General features: G+C 43.4%; 1 protein-coding gene across 6 annotated transcripts in view; it reads right to left on the bottom strand.

Annotated features, from left to right (window-relative positions):
- Positions 1-21,629, bottom strand: part of dnm2a (dynamin 2a) — a 28,097-nt gene extending 6,468 nt beyond the window's left edge. For 2 of the 6 annotated variants that reach the window (XR_004785839.2, XM_035614256.2), the window contains exons 1-17: positions 21,173-21,627; positions 14,992-15,065; positions 14,634-14,783; positions 13,379-13,582; positions 13,047-13,145; positions 11,862-12,022; positions 11,609-11,751; positions 10,904-11,039; positions 10,726-10,793; positions 9,913-10,051; positions 7,926-8,012; positions 6,962-7,032; positions 5,727-5,778; positions 4,765-4,776; positions 2,351-2,461; positions 274-383; positions 19-130 (exon numbers count right to left, since the gene is read on the bottom strand). Coding sequence is in view for 5 of the 6 variants with exons in the window: in XM_035614256.2 (XP_035470149.1) it covers positions 19-130; positions 274-383; positions 2,351-2,461; positions 4,765-4,776; positions 5,727-5,778; positions 6,962-7,032; positions 7,926-8,012; positions 9,913-10,051; positions 10,726-10,793; positions 10,904-11,039; positions 11,609-11,751; positions 11,862-12,022; positions 13,047-13,145; positions 13,379-13,582; positions 14,634-14,783; positions 14,992-15,065; positions 21,173-21,333 (1,890 nt within the window). In the remaining variant the exon portion in view is untranslated. Of the gene's footprint in view, positions 1-18; positions 131-273; positions 384-2,350; positions 2,462-4,764; positions 4,777-5,726; positions 5,779-6,961; positions 7,033-7,925; positions 8,013-9,110; positions 9,250-9,912; positions 10,052-10,725; positions 10,794-10,903; positions 11,040-11,608; positions 11,752-11,861; positions 12,023-13,046; positions 13,146-13,378; positions 13,583-14,633; positions 14,784-14,991; positions 15,066-21,172 lie in introns of all 6 variants that reach the window. The other 4 variants (XM_035614260.2, XM_035614258.2, XM_035614261.2 and 1 more) reach the window with 4 other exon arrangements.
- Positions 21,630-21,702: the final 73 nt, after the last annotated feature.

The following is a 21,702-nucleotide window of genomic DNA, read 5'->3' as shown; positions in this document are numbered from 1 at the left end:
AACGTAGCACCCACAAACCTGGTCCTTCTCCGGATAAACCCCCGCCCTGAGTAAGGACGCTTTCCAGCTGTCCACATCCTCTTGAGAATCACAGGCCAGTTCTACTTGGCGAAGATCCTTGTACACGTTCCTGCACACATAAACAATAGAGAAACACAAGTGCTTGTGAATGTGTTAGCGCACAAGGGAATGCAAGCACAGGAAAAACACAAAGCTGATGTCTGTGGTCATTCTGTCTGATCAAAAAACAAATGCTCTGATCATGACCCTGACCTTTGTTCAGTGTTGAAGATTGCGAAGATGTGCTTTGTGGACATGAAGCCTTTCTCCACATCTCTGAGCTTCAGGTTATCCAAAGGCAGCATATACTTCTTTTCTTTTTCCTAACACGAGACACGGAAAGAAAAGTGTATTTACAGCAGATGCTGCAATAAAACAACAACCTTGAAAAAAGAGTATTGAACAGACAGAAGTTTTATCTTCACACATGCGAGTCTGTTTATATTTGGATAAGGGAGAAGAACACTTCTCAACACAGTTCTGACACTACTCCGCCGATGAGCAGATACATTGGAATGCATTTCCTCTGTGCTGACGACCACCGAACTGGTGAGATGGAGAAATGTATGGTGACGGAGAGGAGGAGGAGAGGAGGAGCATGAGCAAGTTCTGGGGGGATGGGGTGCCAGCTTTCACCGTTGAGCAGAGACATCTGGAAGTGTTTACGTCCACACTAACACAGAGAGCAGCGCAAGCCCAACAGTTACATCACTCACAGTTCCACACAATCCCCCACCCCCAAACAGCGCGCGCGCGCGCACACACACACACACACACACACACACACACACACACACACACACACACACACACACACACACACACACACACACACACACACACACACACACACACACACACACACACACACACACACACACACACACACACACACACACACACACACACACACACACACAGGGAGAGAGAGATAAATACATAACTGCACGTGCAAAGACAAACAAACAAACGCTTGTCTCAATGAATTGGCAGTGTGCATAGACTTCTAAAGACATGATCAACTGCCCAAACACTAAAAGATACAAGAGGGAAAAAAGCATCTTGCACATGCACACTTTTGTGTACACACACACACACACACACACACACACACACACACACACACACACACACACACACACACACACACACACACACACACACACACACACACACACACACACACACACACACACACACACACACACACACACACACACACACACACACACACACACAATCCCACCCCCCTCCGGCCCCCGTAACCCAGTACGATTTCCTGCAAATTCCAAAGTCAGATCCCGGCTGGAACATTTCAGCCCGCCTGCCACGTCAGTTTGCCTCCACCATCCTCCCTCTCTCGTTCTGTCCTTCTCTGCTTTTTCGCTAAAGGCGACTAACATTAAAAGAAATTAACCGATTCCAGTTGGTGTCCGGACAGACTGAGGCAGCCGCACCAGAGATCGTCTTTAGTCGTGGTTTGTAGTGGTCTTTTTTTTTTTCGGAGAGGAATGACTGAGGCCTTGGGAAGAAGATCAAGCGGTGAGTAAGAAAATTTCAATGCTTAAGATCGATGGAGGCAAACGTTCAGTTTAGTTCAGTCTTTAGAACGTAGTCTAAAATGACATGATCAATAATCTGATTTTAGATCATATAAACTTGATGTTGCACTGCATGTCTCCGGTACAAAATGTTTCTCTCCAAGTCCTTGAATAGAAGCTTTGAAAAGGTCAATAACATAACAAACTGTAGAGCTGAGTTTGTGTGCACTTACTGAACATATTTACTCAAGAGGAAATACAATCCTACCATGTCTAGATTGACAAACCCGAGTCATTTGAAAGTAAAGTTATGAAACTGTAATTACCAACACATTTCACAATATAAAAAGTGTTGTGGTGTTTCAAATGTGTTTTGGTCTTCCATGTACGTGGCTTTTTCCAAATAGGTTTCAATTGTTTCATAGTGAAACCGAGTAATGTTTACTCTCCGTGTCCTCTGTCCTAGGATAGCGACCTGCAGCTGCAATGACCTCAGGGTCCTTCCTCCCATCAGAGTCCTAACCCCCCCGCCTGCCCAGTGTTCAGACTACCTGTTCATCAGGCTACAGCTGAACAGTAGTCTGCACATTGGTTAGGCTGGGCTGGGACAGACACACACCTCCGACCGCAGTGGGGAATGTCACTAAATCTTTACTCTGGATAGTTTATCCCTGCTGTGCTAAATATGGTATCTTGATCTTTATGCATCCCTGTGGTCCCGTGTGATATTAGCTTGCCGTTCCCCTCACCTCCTCATCTTTGTACCAGGACAGGGACTCGGCGGTCAGGACAAACCAGTATTCCTTGGAGCCTCCCTTCATTATGCTGATGTTGAGGGTTAGCCAGCCTTTCCTGATCACCTGCACGGCGAGGAGAAGAGGTAGAAGAAAGAGAAGGGTGGTCGGGAGAGAGGGGGTACCAGGAGGGTGGAGGAAAACAGCATAATCAATCAGGCTTATGCACTTGTGACACAATACTGCAATGTGACCGACACTAATAAAATCTTACCTCCTTACCTGCAACGTCACAGTGAATTTGGTTGTTTTTAATCCTAATATCAATCACTTTTGGTCTAATATGACTTACATAGGCAAACACATCGCTGGAGTATAGATGATTGCTAAATAGTAATAGCTTAAATAAGAAACTTGAGAAGGTTTAGCTGAAGAGGGATGTAGTCCCTGTTCGGTTTCACCAACAAACAGGACCAGATGGTGACCAGACCAGGCTGTAGACCCCCAACACAGAGTCAACCAAAGGTCAGCGGTGGTATGTTAGTGTCATCGGGTTAGTAAAAGCTAGTCTGTGCAATGGCTGTTCGAAATGAACAGGTTTAGTGGGTTAACTAGACTCTGATATACAGAGGGTTAAATCTCTGGATACGTAAAAGACGAGAAGTGACTGTTACAGACAGTTGTAAATCAGGAGAGAATATTTGCACTGAGAGATTAAATGCAGAGGCGAGCAGTCCAACAGAGTTAGTAATTCATGCAGTGACACAAATCTACACAGCAAAGTGAAAATTTGAGAGATGGAGAGGGAGGAAATACATCAGACTGAGAGGCCGGGTTAAATAAATCACTCCAAAAAAAAAAGCCATGTATTTTAGAGGAGCCCTCTTCACTACTGTCTCTCATTTTTCACTCAAAATAGGCTCCCATGCATTTGAAGTACAAAGGGGGGGGAGCTATCTGTGGAAAGTAAAGCCAAGTGGAAATGTCAGTTTCAAAGCCTGCTTTAGACCCCTCTCTCCTGAACTCCCCCTCCATTCAGGAGAGCAGGAGTGAATTATGGAGAAAAAAAAGGTTCATTGGTTCAAAAGCGCCAACTCAAACATGGGACAGGAGGCGAGAGCATAGGAGCTGAACTGGTACTTTGCCTTGGCGAGGATATTACTTAAACTTCTCAGAAAAAAAGTGGGTTTTAAATCCCCTGTATTTGCGTCAGTTGGAAATGTTATGACCAAGTTGATATTAATCAAGAGGAGATGATGAGAGGTGAGTGTCAGAAAAATGCTTTTTGTATCAGGTAGACAACTATAATACAATGTTCAATCGTGTTCTGTAAATGGAAGAGATCCTATGTTATTTCTGTTAATAAAAAATCTGAAAGATTACATCTTTGATCAAAGAACAAGAAATTAGAAGATTAGAAAGAAACCTGTCTTTTTAAATCTGTCTTGATAGTCAGTAAATTATCGAATTATTAAAATAAAAATTATGCCATGGGGAATTTTTGATTAAAACATTGAAAAACACTGATCCCAAAGTCATGACCAGTCACCATATAAAATAATGACAAATTTTGATCAGCTATGAATAAAGAAATGGAGAGAAGTGGTTTGAAATGAAGAGAAATTTCAAAATAAAATTTACCATGCATTTAATCTAAGAGTAAAAACTTAACACTAAAAATCGAAGAAAATTCTGAAGAATCCAAAAGTTATGTTTTTTGTATTTTGTTGATGTGATCTCGACCCAATCACTCCCCATTTTGTTCTTAGTGATGTTTAGGATGATTTTCACGAGGCAAAGTTTTGCATCACCGTGCATAAGGCAGCAGCAGAGGTATAAAACCAGAGACAAGTCAGAACTGAAGCCGCCGTCGGTCGCTGGTGGAAGATTGCTCTCTGCGGTTCCCTCATAGAAAACACAGGAATGCTATAATAGAATCTTTTGTGAGGAAAATGAATATCTTATTTAAAATATATTTGCTGGAATAAAGTCAAATGTTAGTAGGTGTGTACAATTAAAGACAATTACTGTCGTATTAAAATGAAACCAAGAATTACGAGATCAAACGTGCCAGGTGTTACTTTAAGAGACAGTCCAAATTACTGGCAATTCATCAAACATCAGTTTGATCAGTCCAAATTACTGGTAACTGATCAAACATCCGTTTGATTCGTCTGGAGAGTCTACCTTCTCCTCATGGGCCTCCCCCAGTCCGCCAAGCTGCAGGAGGGTAGAACAACTTATTATGGCGTAAGGTATTGACTCCTGTAATTGCAGGAGTCAACTGTTTATCCGGTTCTCTCACAGCAGTCTGTCTTTTCCACCCTGGCCATATTGGCTGACCTTTGTGTGATGGCCTCAGTTCCTCTGTATGGCCTACCACTGCTGCCCCCCGGGCAGGGTGTGGTTTAAATCTGTGGGGTACTTACCAGAATTTCACCCTGCAGTAATAGGAAGGGGGTGGGGAGGGGTTAAAGCAAAAGGGGAAGGGGGCAGTGTAAAATCATAGCCAAAAGAAATGAGAGAGTAAGCAAGCAAAGATGGAAGACAGATGAGAAATAAGAGGAGGTAGAGAGGGAAAGGGGGTGACAGGTGGAGGGTGGGAAGGAAAAGAAAAGGTTGGACAAATAGTGACAATGACACAATTGAGGGAGGAAAAAGAGGAGGAAACAGGAAATCCATAAGCCAACCAGAGAAAGACAGATGATGAGAGACAGAGAAAGAGAGGGAGAGAGAGCAAGAGTTACATGCAATTAGAATTACTTCAAGTATACCACAATTTGGTTATGTCATATTTGTTGCTCGGTTGATAGGTGCAAGGTCCATGCACATATTGAATCTCAATACAAAAGATGCGTGTGAGTTAACGGGAGGGCAACAAAACAATCAACCTGCGATAAATTGTTGCTTTGCTGTGGAACAACATGCCTGGGTCTCATGCAAACAGCAATTAATAAGAGCCATGGAAACAAATGCTCATTTCAGGAAAAGAGAAGAGAAGCAGGGTCTTCTTTAAGTCCGCTATGGCAACTCTCCACTCACTGAGACTGCAATCTCTAAAGCTGATTGGCAGCATTATAATTGTGTTTCAAGACCTTAAAAATACACATTAAAATTCAACAAATGTCAGTCTGAATACAACAGATAAGAAAAAAATACAATCTTCACAATATTAGGGACAAGAGACTGGATACAAATCAGTAGTTTAAATAATGTACAGGGGAGTATCGTTGACACATAGGTCAGGATAGATTAAAGGCTGTGAGCTAGATCACTGCTGGAGTCGGTTATTATCACATGGTTGATTAATAGGCTGCTAATGGGAGCCATGAGTCAGGGGAGATTAAATCTGGGATTGGTGAAAAGGCCAGAGCCGAGTGATGAAACGTACCTGGTTGGGTATGGCCCTTTTCTTGTTTGCAGCTGTGTTCCTCTGCTGGGCACTGTCATTACACAAAGATGGAGGGGGGGAAAAAGACAAGAAACACAGATGACAAACCAAACACAGCGGCGCGTAAAATATGAACACTCAATGTCCATGCTTCATAGGCCTTTAGTATTTGATCTAAATCAACTGTCTGGTGCAAATTAAAGGTTTTGAATGTTCTCATTATTATTATACTACTACATACTATCGACATACATGACGGTGAGTGGATTGTAGAGGAATTTGGACTATATGAAGGGGTCAAGCTGTCTCTCACAAACATACTGTACACACAACCCTACAACCTTTCTGTCAGCCCACCTGTTGTTGCCGAACCCTGGGGGACTACCATCATCCAGCCTTCTGTAGTCAAGACTGAAATTGACGTCATGAGAACCGTTAAACAGCTCCGGCTTACCTCCGACACATTACAGCAGTCCACGTGCCATGCAGAGGCTCGGCATAAACCCTCACAAACGCACGCACACACACCAGGGTTTGCTTTTTTTTATTCAGTCAATGGCATGGCCCACACAGAGGAGGGGAGCTCCACTCAACTACATGCTACTGTAACTGAACTCAACCAGGAAATCGAGATATAGCAGAATAAAACAACAACCAGTGAGTGCTTTGGAGTGTGCAAACGAGTTTCCAGTAACGACGGCAGCTACAGGTGAAAGCAGTAAAACATTAGCACTGTCGACCGTCCATTGGTACAGTAAACATTCTTTCTATTGACAGTCAAACAGCCGCTTGATTGACTTTGTTTGGAGGGGAAGTAGTATTTTTTCATGCAGGGGGGAGAAGCGGTGGGCAACTTATGCAACCTTGATCATTGTTGTATCCATCTACCCTATGAGGAAACGCATGCTCTGATGTGGCTGGATAACTAATGTGCATGCCACATCCCAATGATGCACCCACGCTTCCAACGTGGCCAACGTGGCTATAAACACTTTGATTCAGTAGCAGTGAAGCGGTGAAATGGTGGTGATTGTGTCAAGTTTCTGAAGTGGCAGTTGGTTTGCGCATGTATTTATGGCTTTTCTTTTATAATTCACATAATCACAAGTGTGCCAGAGACAACCGGCATGTAATTAATCCGGATTACGATGCGTGAGCTGAGGCTGGGGTCAATGGCAACAAGCTGTAAATTGGGCTAGAAAAAGGGGGGTAGGGGAAAGAGGCGGCGCACATACTTAGCGAAGCCTATGAAGTCCTCATGGTTGGTGTTGATGTAGGACAGCTCAATGTCAATCAGCAGCAGAACCTTAATTAGAAGCAGAAAAATCACAATTAGACTTGAGAGGTCTCAATTAAACCCCACTCACAGAAAGTCTCACTGCTAATATTTCACACTCAACCATGGCAGATATTATGTCTAAATTTAAACATAGCTATGCCGATTATCTTCAACCCAACTGGTGTCATTAGTGGGAAGAAATTTCAAATGTGGTAAAGCTGCGAGGATGATTTCCCCTCAAAAGATTTGGTTCATTCAACCTGCCTCACTTCCTTAGTGGCAGAGCTGTTACCAACCCTAAAACTCGCATTACGTTTACAGTTGATGCTAGTTCCAAGGCTCCTTCACCCATGACAAGAATAAAATTATGAAAAGCAAAGTTTTTGGATTTTTTTGTTTTGTTGCATTTACATATTGAGCAGAGGAAATACCAATGTTCAGACTGAGGTCTAATTTTAATGCTGCTATCTGCTTTTCCTCAAATGTAAATCATGGGATGATCCTGTGTTGTTGGAACAGTGTTAACTAGTTGAGCAATGACTGAAGATATTAGCTATCAGCTATCGTAAACAAAACAACTGTACATCTCTCTAGTTTCTTACTGGTCTCCATTTGACAAATGCTAAAACATTTTGTAGCTGATGCTTGGAAGGATCCCAACATGCACAGGTTTTTCTCCTAAATGTTGCAGATGCAGGATCTGCAGAGACTGACAATCCCAGATGACACATTTTCACGATCAGTTTTCAGTTGTCAGTTCCCAACTTCACCTAATGTAATCAGCAAATCTCAAACATATTATTGGAAAAGAGCAACATATGAATTAAAGATTGTAGCTCTAACTGTACTTTTCCAGACATGAGCTCACTCCATGTGCTTGAGAGCCACTGGGCTGTTTCATTAACATCCAGTCAGCTCACCTGGTCCTTGGTCTTTCCTTCTCTTTCTCTGACGTGGGTGGTGACAATCCTCTCGGTCTCCTCTCTCAGTCTGGGGTAAGAATTGAGCTGAAAAACAACACAACACACAACTGCAGCACCAAACAGAGACACGCAGACACACTTAACATGTGAGCTTGAGCTTAGTAAGACTTACCAATAAGTATCAGAAAGAAACAGGTGTGAGAAGTAAGAATGAGTAAAGAACAAAAGGAAAAAGGAGAGAGAGTCAAGTGACATTTCAATGCCACAAATAGTAACTACAAACCAACATGGTGGCACGGCACTATCACCCAGGGATGACGTAATGAAAAAAGTATCAATGTTTTCCATTGTCTAAATCATGAAGTTTTTTTTTTGAATGGCAAAAGATGAAGGCATTATGTTTTAAACAGAGGAATGTCCAAATTTGAAGACACGTCAAAACATTTACTACAGTCATCTCTAGCTGATGGTGGTGTTTCAGATTAGTGAAGACTGGGTGAGAAGGGAAAAGCGAAGGGATGAGGCAGAGACAACTAGTTCCAGTAAAGCTGAGAGACAAGAGGGGCAGGATGACTGAGTGGGAGTGCAATTCCTTTCTCTGTCCACAAGATGGCAGTGGAGCAGTTGCTATGGAAACACTCCCTTCAAGATACCACTGCGCCCACAGATTGGTTCTTAGTATCGTCTCTCACCCCCCCCCCCCCCCCCCATATCACTCCCTTTCCAACGGTTAGATAGTAGAATGTCAGGCGGCCATGTGGGTCAGTGAGGGAGCGAAACCGGGCTCGGCTCTGCCCCGTCTGACAGACCAGGCAGGAGGGTCTTAGAGCAGGGACAGGGGGAGGATGCAATGTGGAGGTGGGGGAAAAACAATTGCTTTAATGATCTGAGGCTGAGGTCAAACACCTTGTGGGTGGTGGGAATTTCCAGTTGTGCTTAAAATGTCAGACGTGATATGGAAGTTGCTGCTCAATCTGAATGATATGGAGACTGGGAGACTCCAGAGGTGGGGAAGGAGTAGCGATGGGGCAGCAACACACTTGAAATCAGTGGGCATGGATGGTGTAGTGGCACGTGGGGTGGGGGCGGATTTCACTGAGGTGACCATTGTACTAGGATGATACAGAAATACATGTTTCCAGAGAAGAGTAATCCCCTCGTATTTGTCATGTCCCTGGTTACCTTAACGGCACACTTCATGACGAGTGCGGTGAGTTCGCACACCACAAGGTCCACACATTTGAGGCTCGGCTCTTTGAGTTTGAGGATCTGCTTTTTGACTATCGCCTCAAAAGCCAGGTCGGGGGTGAAGAGCCCCGTTCTGAAGGGTCATGGGTTCAGATTGCGTTTGGTGGTGGTAGAAAGAGAGGGGGATAGGCAGACATTAAGAAAAGAGAAAATAGGACAGACAGGAGGGAGAAGGAAATAAAAAGAGAAAAAAAGTCTTTGTTCAGTTAGTCATTTCTAGTTTTTTGAAAGACAAATCAAGCAGTGGAGAGGGACAAGCCACAGGTTTTTCACATCCTCATCCCTGACTTGCCAGTTCCTCTAAAGCTAGGTCACTATGGTAAAGATTGACATCACCTCCAACTCAAGGCCAAATTATGGCTAACAACCCACCCCTTCATGTTTTGCTGGCCATGTGTACTGAGCTGTGAAACCTGCAGCTTGTCCAGGAGAGACCAGAGATGTTCAGACTGGTTGAGGTTCCGAAACATCTCACTCCACGACGACACGTCACAACACTCCACAACACGACAGCGCTGCCTGCACACAGGGCACACGGGGCTGGGGCTGGGCTGAGGGCAAGCTGCATAGAACGTTTTTTTTTTCCTGTTTGAATGCAATAACTTAAGTGATCAATAGTGACGCCATAAATGAAGCATACAGCTATTGTTCTCCGTCAGGATACCCTCTGCCACACCCATGGTTGCCATTGCCCTATGTCTTGGCTGGGTCGGGAGATGCTGGACACCTGCAGTACCTTGTTGGTGCACTGCCTGACTGTGTTGATGAGCTCCTGAATGACCATATCGATACATTTGAGACAGGGTGTTTTCAGCTTAACGATCTGCTTTTTCACGATGGCCTCAAACGCCAGGTCTGGAGTGAACAGCCCCGTTCTGAGGATTCACAGAGAGACAGAGGCACAGCGGCAGACAGATGGGACGGTTACAAGACATGTAGGCCAACAGATGGATAGACAAATGATTGGGTACTCAAAAAAGACAAACAGGTGACTAAAAAGATTTGAGGTTATACACAAATGGGAAAGAAAATGAAATTTAACATAATGAACGCCACAACATGGGGATTAAGGATAAGGCACTAAAGATAGCAAGGTGTAAAAGTAATTAAGCATACTGCCACAAATGAGATATGGCTGACCGAACAGTATCAATGTGGAACACATGACAACAAGAACGCAGCGGACGGAGATAAATGTAACACAACAAGTTATAATAATTGAATGCTTCAGCAGACAGAAACAGAAAAAGAGTGGGTGGTGTTGCAGTGAGGAGATAAGGGGATTGGAGGAACAATGAGGGGAAAATATTCACATAGAGCAGAAAACGCTTTGAGAATACACCACGCTGACTCTGTGCTTTTAGTCTGCGATTGCAAGGCTTGATTATAATATCTAAATTATAGGAGAATAAAGGATTTGAAGAGGAGAGAAGGTTGAGGCATTTGGGCACAAGAGTACTTCATGTAAAAACAGAATACAGGCATCTATCGAGTTCTGTGCGCGTCTCCTTTGGAGGTCTGGTAGGTTTTCTGTCTCCGCTCCACTTGCCTGACACCGTGGACGTTCTTGATTGCGTGACTGATTTCTCGCCTTAACTCCTTCTCATCAAACACAATCTGAGGGACAGGGGAGGGGAAGAAGAGGCAAATGATACATTTCACAGATCCAACTACAGTTTACAACCTACAACCAATAATGCTCAACATATTCTTCATGGAACACTAACCTTGACAAGTTCAAATGGGAAACGTTCATGGAAGAGGCGGTTGATCTTGGCGCCGCCCGACAGCTCGTTGGTGTCCACCTGGTCCCCGGAGCCTTCAATGCACTTCTCAAAGTCCACACCAAACTGCTGCACCATCCTGATAAGGGGGACGCACAGAAGACACAAGACCTTCAGCTTCAGCTAAATCCTTCCTTGAGATCCACTCCAAAATTTAAAAAAAACACAACACTTCATTAATGTAACTTCTTCTGTACAATGATGCCTGACATAAGTTGTAAAATATTCATGTTAATTTGAGGTAATCATGTTATTGTAACTGATCTAATCTCATCTACACACAAAATAACAACTATTATGTTGAAGACAGTAAAGTCATCTTTGTATTCTTCTATAGAGCAATACATCATTATCATAAAGTTATCTTAGCATACTTTTAATAAAGAGCAGGTCCAGACCATATAAACATTGATGATATTTTGATAATAAATAATGCCACGCAGTAAATAAATTCCTTGAATGTGAAAACCTACTCTGCAATAAACACTATTCAACATTATTCTTTACTGTTCAGATTTTGTACTTAGTACCAATTGAAAACTCTATCAGTTTCCCTGTACATTGAGCATCCAATATGGCTGCTCCATTTCACACACAAGTTTTCAACAGTAAATGGTACACAGATGTTGCATTTTGAGTTGCACTCACTGCAACAAGGCCTTGGTCTTGCGTGTCGGGTCATCAGGACGGAAGTTCTTGTACTCCTCTACCTCCTTCTCCAGGGAGAGGAGCTGACTCTGCAGCTTACTGCGCAGACCAGGCAGGGTGTCTCTGATGTGGTTGGTCAATTGCTAGAGAGGACAGAGGAAGTGATATTATTTTAGAGCATTAATGACATGGTAGAGGGAATGTTATATTTCATGACTGAAAATTTAACTAAAATAGATCGTTGATAGCTGACTTGGTTGAGTGTCTTTTGTAGATGAGGCGTGCCCATGCGCTCTGCTATGTGTCGGTAGGCAGGGTGTGACAGAAAGAACTTCCTCTCTGCAGCCAGAGCAGCACGGATGTCCTTCTTCCCATCAATGTCTTTCTGACTCCGGTTCACCACACCAATGTAGCCTGCACAGAAGTGAGGCCTGTAAATGTACGGGGATTAAAGCAGACAGAACATTCTACTGACTGAAGGGGACGAAGGGTTGATTACATACAGTATACTCACTGTGCACTAGTCTCACATAAGTCATGAATGTTAACATGCATTAAATTACTTGGTTGGTTGTGACTGGCCCATGAGCCCAGTCCCAGTCACTCTCATGACCAATCCCGATTTACAAATATATAGAGACAGTCGGTAAAGACATTTTGGTTCACTGGAAATTGTCCCAATATGCCAAAAGCAAGTCCTGACCTTCCCCCCGCCCTGGGGAGCTTGTACCTGACCCCTGAGCCATGTAAACCATCTGCCACAACGGACAACCCCAGTGCTCCCACTATACTCACTCCTTTAAAACATTTTGCTCCATCTGTTGGTCTAAGAATAAGTAGAACTAGACAAAACAGAAAGTATAAACAAAATAAATATTGAATAGAACATTATCTATACAATCTGAAGATAAGTCCAAACCTCGACTGAGAGACTAGACGACCATTGTCTTGTTTTTTTAAATTATGTGCATCTGAAGAGTGTCATCATGCCCATATATAGTCTGGATTGGTCCCTTCAGGTTGCTGCTGGAAAGCACAAGTTTCACTTTATGAACGCACATATGAATGCATGTTCACAAGCAACATCTTTTTTTTCCAGGCTGCAGTTTTCAAACACAGTTGCCTGTTTGCAAATTATAAATAGTTGTATTTCACTCACACTTCTGTCAAAACGCAAAGTCACAGAACAGCCTCAAAGTGGCAGGCACACAAACAAAACAAAGCCAAAGGCAACTGAGAAAAAAAGCATGTATGTACAAGCCTCTGGACAACACAATTATTTGTGTTTGGGTCATTAATGTTCTATTTACCTTTCAAATAGCCTACGTTCAAGATCGCACAGTTTCATGCAGCTGTCGGGCTCAGAGTGTCACCCCCCCCCCCCCCCCCCTTCTCTTCTTTTGATCCTTGAGTGTGTGGGTGTGTGCAAAATCTTCACCTCTACGCAGGGGCAGCAGTTTATTTTCGAGGATGTCCTTTGCATCTGTCCCTTCATCCATCAGGTCCAGTTTTGTTATAACACCAATAGTGCGTAGACCTGAACAAAATAAATAAATACTTAACTGTCACGTCACGACTTCAAAAACCTTTTACCATTTCTTGTTTCCTAATACTGCTCTTATTACAGAATAATATAGATGGAAAAGACAGCTAGAAAGACAAAAAAACAGACCAAATTGCATTAGCAGAATAATTTTTCAGTAGCATAGGCCTGCTTGAATAAAAAGAGTGTTACGTTGTGTGATTGGGACTAGAGCGCTATACCCTTACCCTGTGGGTCCACCTCCTTGGCGATCTTCAGAGCGTCTGAGTTGGCCAGGTCAGTGTTGGCAGGGGTGACGGCCAGGATCAAACAACTCTCCTTGGTGATGAACTGCATCAGCATTTCCCTGATCTGGTGCTCAATGTCATGGGGCTGGTCACCAACAGCCACCTTAGTCATTCCCGGAAGGTCGATCAGGGTCAGGTTGAGCACTAAGCCACAAAGAGAAAAGGTTATTAAAATTAGAGTTTTATCTCCATTTCCTAAACATATCTTGGCAATACAGTATTATCTTCAATCATTCATGTAATGTGTTCCCCTTATTTTTTAAATAAAGCTGTTAAGTTTCATATAGCCATTTCATTTTAATTTGACACATCATTAACTTGATACAGCATTTGAATTTAAACTCAGTTAATGGCGGATGCAAGGGAAATATATGTTTGATTAATCAAGAGTATTCTCAATGAAAGGGCAATCACTGTGCTGGGAAAACACAGCCTATTCACAGTGCTGTTGATATGTTCCTTTTACATGGCAGGCTTAAGTTAAATAGCGCCCTGTGTTTTTATTCATCTGTCACATTCATTCCCCTTCCTATTCATTGAAACATCAACACACATCTGCACTATCAGGCTCAATTTACCACATTAATAGGTGTCTGTGGGGGCAGGGGAAGCTTTCGTCTTGTGCACAAACAACTGAGCAGGCAGACCTCTGCTGCAGAAAAACAAAGTCTAATTTGTATTATACCTCAAATGATCGCCCTTCCTCTGAAAGGAATAAACATTAAAATGTCAAAATTTGACTTAGAATTTCCCTACAGCAGCTCCAACAAGGATATTAATAGATGTCTGTGACAGCCATTCAGTGAACACATTAGAACATCACAAAAGTGACTATTAGATTTTAAATGTTGTACCAAAACCTCATTGGTCCAAACCACGCTAATTATTTTTCCTGATATCTGATATCATATGATGATAACAATATATACAATAACATTTTCTTGAAATTCAATAGGTAAATTGTTTATGGATAGTATGAAAAACGTTGAAGTTAAAAGGTGAAATAAAACTCTGACAGATCAACAAAACTTCACCATTCTGATTTGACACATTCCTGTTATCATAACCTGACACTGTTGGAAAAATTTAAGGAATCATACACACAGTATAGACAGTATGCAAAAATGAATATAAGCCAAACATCATTGAGTGTGTATGTATGCATGTGTTTTACAATAAGACCTGTGCCCATTACCGTTTGGGGAGTAGACTCTGAGGTTAATTGGGATGGGAGAGATCCCTTTGTTGGAGCCTGTTATCCTGTCAGTCTCCGCCTCAATTTCCGCCCGCACCTCCTCGAAATCCACAAACTTCTTCCCTTTGCAGTGCAGGAATTCAGCATATTCTAGACAAACGAGGACAAGGAGACACACAGGAAGGGAGGGAAGAGGGGGAGTAAAAGGACAGCGAGAAAGAGAGAAAAAGAGAATATTAAATTAAAGAGATGAAGGCAGCAAAGAGCGGACAGGCTGCCTAGCTTGAGGCAATGTAACAGAGGGGGCATACACAGGTCAGTGATGAAAGGAGACAGGGATGTGGACAGGCACACTCACCTGCTTTATTGTTGACCAGCTGCAGAATGAGAGGTCTCCGGGTAACAATGCCTGATCCACGTGGAAGAAAGTCCCTGAGTGAGAGAGGCAGACAGAGGAAAAAAATTGAACACCACACTTCTCGGGAGTAAAATGGATGAAAAGAAGGGAAATCGAAACATGGTTAGGACATGTTGGGTTTTTAAGGGGCAGCTCAGAACCCACCCAAAAAAGGCGCAACAGACAGAGAGAGAGAAAAAAAAGAAGAAGCCAGAGAGAATACTCAATTATTCATTAAACTCGATGTCCATTTCCTCACAGCGTGCCCTCTGGTAAATTAATGGACAGGGGGGAATTTCACGCCTCCAACTTGTCGCACAACAAATCAAACATGACAAAGTCATTTTCTCTCATCATTCGAGCTTTAACCATCAATTCATACACATCCAGTCTTGCTGCAATGTGATGAATCCACCCTGAAATACATCCACAATATTTACCACTCTTAATTTATAAATTTGAACAAGTCTCTCCTTATGCTGAAACAGACTGTGTAAAGGTTGGGCCAATGGACGATGCAGTCATCACACTGTTTTGCCAAGCATTGTGATACCCAACCTTCCCTTTCAAAAACCTGACACCTGGGTCCAATCAGAGTCTTTTCAAATTGGGCATCTGTAGATACTGGGACCGATCCCATTCTTAATTTACATTAGTTAAATCTCGATTAAATTGTCTGTGTATCTGACACAGGCATAGACTAGATAATCACGCACACATACACCTTATTTTTGAAGAGGTCCTCGATCCACATACAAAAAGTCATAGTAAAAAAAATGATTTGAATGTAAGGTTAAGTTTGGAGAAAACTAAAGCAGTGCAGAGAGCCAGGTATGATTTACACCTGCGAGCACGTCAATTAAAGCTGCAATGTACCACCACCAACGACGTTTGTTATTTTACCGGTGACAGCAACCCACACTGCTAATGCTAATGATTTTTGCTGATCAATATTAGCGTCAGAGCCTAGAGAAAACAAGTGATTTTATTGGGACATGAAGACATTTCTTGATTCACAGCTGAACGGCCTACATTCAGATGACACTGTTATAGATATGATAATATATAGCACTACCGACTCAGTATCAGTAGAGCAAATCCAAAATGTCCGTTTGTGTTATCATCAGTCTTGATGAAAAGATGACAGAAAAGATCCCCAATTTGGGGAGCAAGTTATCAATGCTTGTAAAGCCCAATATACATTTTTTTAGGGTGGAATGTGTGTATGCAATGATTTTGTAGTGTGGTGTTTTTCATTGGATGAATTAGATTCATTGCTGAGCGATTAAGCTGCTGGATTTACTGCTTATTACAAGGATGGGAAAGGCTTGTGTTATAATAGGCTAGCGTTAGTCTACATCCAGTCCAGACTAGCATGGACAGCAGGCATAGATGTGGCAGCAGCGTTGCTGAGGCTACATCCACACCACTGCATTTTATTTTTAAAATGTAGTGGTGTGGATGTAGCCTCAGGCCTGAAACCGTTTTGCTCTGGGCATATTCTCTACTACAGAGTTGAGTCATGCTTCTGAACTGGATGATGCACCGGGATGACAGTAAACAATGGCACAAACGTTATTGGTGCGACAGAGCCCTATTGAAACTGTGGCCTCCAGAAAACAATGACAATTTTCACAACTGACTTGTTTGTTGCTCCTATGGTGACATGGTACCTGAGGAATTTTTCACCACATGCTCCAAGTTGCTTAGTCAGCCCTCAGACATGAGGGCTCTAAGGGGCCGACTCCTCCACCCAGTCTTCAGCACTCCCCTCCCATTTCAGAAGGCCCCTGCACTGCTCTGCAAACACACTACATCTGGTGGTAATCACAAGCCCCAGTCCTGAACCAAGCCTTAGCGTGTCACTAACCCACATTCTCCTTATCCTCCTTACTGCCAAACCTACAGGCCCGAGGAGACTATGGCGGTGCTCAGCCTGGCTGCTGACTTCAGACTGGAAGCAATATGTCGGCTATAGGCCACGAGAAAAGAGAGGAGCTGGCGTATACAATAAATACTGCCTGCTATTCCTAGGTTGGTTGTGGTCCTGTGGTGAAACAGTGGGGAACGTTCTGGATGTCCCTTGCATCAGCAAAAATCCACAGGTCTGTGGTTCAGTGCTGGTGCTGTGTCATGCACATAATGTGGAGCATGCAGGCATATGTCCACACGGGAAACAGTATAGAAATCCCTGGATAAGGATTGGGAGCGTGGGAGATTTAAAAAAACAAAAAACACTATAGGTTGAGGGAAAGGACAGACAGATTAGACTAGATGTGGAGAATAGTGGTATGGTGCTGCTCAAAGCAAGGGCGACCATGTCGAGGAACTTCTAATGTATTAATGTGTCTCTCCAGTTACAGGTGAATCCTACTGGATTTTTCATTAAACACCACTGGTCAAAGATTCACGCAACTAAATAAGGCACCTACGAAGGGTTTGTTAAAAAAATACTCTTCTGTAAAAACGTAACGCAAGAGAACTGAACCTGTTGATCTCCATAGACTGAATTGGATAAATAGCAGTGGCAGATTGAAAAGAAGCAAGGGGCCAGGATTCCATTATTGATGCGCTGTAAATGATAGACGAGGCCGAGCAGATTGTGTATCATTTCATGCATTATGGATGGCCAAGCAAAGAGCATCAGTGTGTGAGCCTCCCTCCATCTAACACAAGAGAAAGCAAGAGAGAGTGGAGCAGTGAGTGAACAAGAGAGCCAACACCCCTCCCCCTGCCTGCCCGCCTCAACACTCTCTGCTGCCTATTACAAACAGGCCGATCAACTCTGAGGAGCCTCAGCCCAGAGCAGATCCTCCTCTTCCTTGAGTCTACGGAGGCCTGACAGGGGTTTTCAAACGTAGAAACGGGCGTGTGAAACTCTGAGGTTATTGTGTGCTCTCAATGGAGGGTTTATATCCCAAAAATGTTTGTAGTTTGGTGGGACATATCCCATGGCTCTATGGTGTGGGCGACCAACATATATTTATGGTTACCCGCATGATTGCAGCACCTTAGTCTGTCACTGTGGGTACCAAGAGGCATCACTAAGCAGCAAAACCTCTGCAAGCATATCCAAAATCCAACTGCTAAATGGAAAATCCCTATGCTCTCTGCCACTCAGCTGTTCGTACACGGATGCCCATGGTGCTACACACACAAACCAAGATTTGTATACATGTAAGTTTCTCTATATAGTCATGCTGCCCTTACAGAGCAAGTCTGCTGTTACAAAAGTGGTAAGGCCGTCAAATTTAATTTTGTGTTAAGGACAAAGCATTTCAAATAATGATCTAGTGCTGCATTAAACTCAGGACAACTTTTCCAAAACTCAATAAAAGACTCCTGATGTAGCACTGTAGTGTGAGCGTGCTACAGATCTGATAAGAACCTCCACCCAGGCCAGCTTGCAGAGCTAGATATGACGCCTCCCCTCTGGGACAATGACGTTACAACACAGTACAGCTAACATGAATTGATTGTCCAAGTCAGACGTGTGTACAGCAACATACAGTCCCCTCTGTAAAATATAAGAACAACACGTACACACCCCATCAAAAGAAAGAAAACAGTCACAAATACATGAGGCTGCTGAGCCAGAGTGATATGATTTGTTTCTGTCAATCAAAGTATGCAGACCAGCCAGACAATGTGTAACAGTCTCTCCAGTAACAAACCTGGCCCAGATCACATCAACGAGATAGGTCGCACAGAACAGCAAGTAATCTCATTGCCACCTGACGTGCCTGCAGTGAAAGTCCGGACTGTGACACAACTGAGAGACAGTAACTACACAGCAAGTATGATCTTCCCCCTACTTTCCCCTTTCACTTCACAGCTGCCAGGAAATTAAAGCAGAAACTGAATGAGTTGCGTGGTGAGCAATGGCAGACATGCAAATTATAAAAAGGCATACAATTTGCCAGTGAAGCAGTAAGTTAAGTCACTCGGCAGCACCCATCAGATCAGATGTGGAGTTCAGATTTTACCATTTAACCATTAACGCTCGGTGGATCATACAGTCTATGGTCTGAAACGTGTCTCTTCCCAGAACTAAGTGAGTCCGTTTCTTTTGTCGTCAGTGCTGCAGAAACGAGGAGAGAGATTATTTTCATGCCTGGTGAGACAGATGAAGCCATCCTCTTACACAAAAACACTAATCAGGAAGGAGAAACCCTCAGTCACTGAGGAAACCATAGAGCAACAGTAGCTCAGTGCTCATGGTTGAAGTCTGTTGTCACCACAAATCAATTATCCTAAAGCACTGAACACCCACAGTTTTGTGTAACATGGAAAGGCTTTGGGTATAGGCCGCTACTGAGCTCAAACAAACCCTTAGACCAACAATGAGTCACCTCGACAACAACGCCCCTGTTGCTATAGCAAATTGCAGCGGCTCCCAAGCCCTTCCAGGTCGAAGTAAGACTCGACCTTGAAGACATGTGACTTCTACTGTTCCACCTCAAGTTCACCTGTACAGCAGGAACAGGCTGTTGGGGGTGGGGGGGGATATGGTAAAGCCTTTAAGTGTGCCACTCACATACTTTATAAAAGGAACATGAACATGTACATGTGTTGTCATGTTAAAACATGACCGTTAAGTGCTTGTGTAACTACTCAGCAAAGACATGTATGTCAGTCCTGTCAACAGGCAGAAAGTGGAAGGAAAACACAGGCAGTGAAACTGCGGTCACCATGAAATGTTCCGTGTTAATTACAGCTGATATGTGTCAAGTGTTCTCACAGTGCAAAGTCCCACTCATCTGAATTAATGTGCATCAAGTGGCAGTCTAATCTTTCTGTGTGCGCGCGTGCGTGTTCATGCCTGAGAGCAGTTACGACATGCTCTCGCCTGTGTGTTTATAACCAAAGGCCTGTCTGCATGCCATATTCATAACCAATGTACTTCCTATTCTCTCTTCCTCTTCCCTGTCGGCTGCCCTGTACGTGATAGTTTGACCCAGTGTGGGTTGTGTTACGCACACACAAACAGGGTGTCTCTCAATGTGGTGGAAACCTGCTTGACAGGCTCCTTTTAGAGCAAGTTTTTTTTGTTTCTTTATCTGCGGGATGATCTCATTCACTGCTGATGTGGGAGAAGGCAACAGGACCTGCCTGTAGCTTATATTCACAACACAGACAATGGAGAAACACGTTTCACTAATTTCTTGAAAAAGAACAGGGTAACAAAGGGGAAGATAGTAAAGGGAGGAAGTTGCTGCGTCTGCTTAATATGTGAACTTGTGCTGATTGATGATTTTTGGCCAAGAGATCAGAGGTGATGCATTACATAAAATGCTCTGGCGATAAATCCAGCAGCAAAACTCTACCCAAAGGAGAGGTGACTTGCTCTACGTCCACCACTTCAGTCTATTAGCCCTTCCCAATAACATTTGTGCTCCCACATCTGAAATAATACACATGCTGCTCAAACAAAAAAATCTCATGTGATCCGCTAAAACTCCAATCAACAGCTGCCGGCTGAAGACCAAATAACAATTACTAGTAAATAGAAATCCTGTAGGACTTTCTGGGTGTGGCCTGGATTTATAAATAGACCAATAGGAAAGAGTTTCCATTCAGAACTAAGGCCAAAATAATCGTATGTTCCACAACATGCACTGAAAGAAACCTTCATTGGCATCATTCTTACATAGGTCCATCAGTGATGATGGACCAGTGACAACAGATAGTTTCCCAAAGCAATATTGGAATATTTATAAGTTACTGACAGTGATGAAAGAAACAACCTGGAGGAAAAAACGTATTCTATTTCTACTCTTATTTACTAACATTTAACTTTTGTACCCATCATAGTTAAATCATTGCATTGTTTAAACTTAGACGGCCAATACAAGGCTTCATACAGCGTCTTTATCCTTGTATATTAAGCTGTGGTCCGCTCGTCTGTCACGTAAAGGACTACGTCAATTTTTTTAACAACAGCAGCCACTCTTCACTATCGAGGCAACTTTACGACAAGAACGTAAATTGATATTGCCGGCATATGCCATTTACACACCTATCGAGCCTGCCAGACAATTTTTAAAACAACACAGTTCGCGAAGGGTACACCACAGTACCCGGATACACTTTGAGATAAACACACAGCTACACTTCCTTAGCGTTTACCGTAGTCACTCACCTGCCGACGAAATTTTCCAAGACCGAGCTCTTGCCAGCGCTCTGTCCACCGACCACAGCGATCTGAGGAAGGTCCAAATTGCAACTCTGGCCAATGGAGCTGAACGCGTCTTGGAGCTTGTTGATCAGGGGAATCAGGTCTTCCATGCCCCGGTTCCCCATGGCTTCGTTAGCTCAGAGAGCCCTCCCGCGAACACAACGCAGACCAGAGGCTAACGCTAGCCGCGCTAACTAGCAAGGTAACGTTAGCTTAGCAACAAGGTGCTCTCGGGTTACTCTGTTGGGTTCCGCCGCTTCCACCGGCTCGGGCTTTTTACTCCCTCTTGAACACTTTGGTTGGCGGTAATGCGACTCACACTGATATCATTTCGTGCTATTTTAAGCGCATTCACCCAAACACCCAGCCAGCCGAAACGGACGGAAAAACTCGCAAAACAAAACTTCCTCTACACACACAGCATCCGGTCAAGGGAGACGACATCCGATCGAAACCGGTGTACTATAGACCCGCCTCTTGTCTGAGATAACCTC

This window comes from Scophthalmus maximus, chromosome 17, assembly GCF_022379125.1.
Source record: "Scophthalmus maximus strain ysfricsl-2021 chromosome 17, ASM2237912v1, whole genome shotgun sequence".
Classification (NCBI taxonomy): Eukaryota; Metazoa; Chordata; class Actinopteri; order Pleuronectiformes; family Scophthalmidae; genus Scophthalmus; species Scophthalmus maximus.
This window is presented reverse-complemented; position numbering and strand designations above follow the sequence as displayed.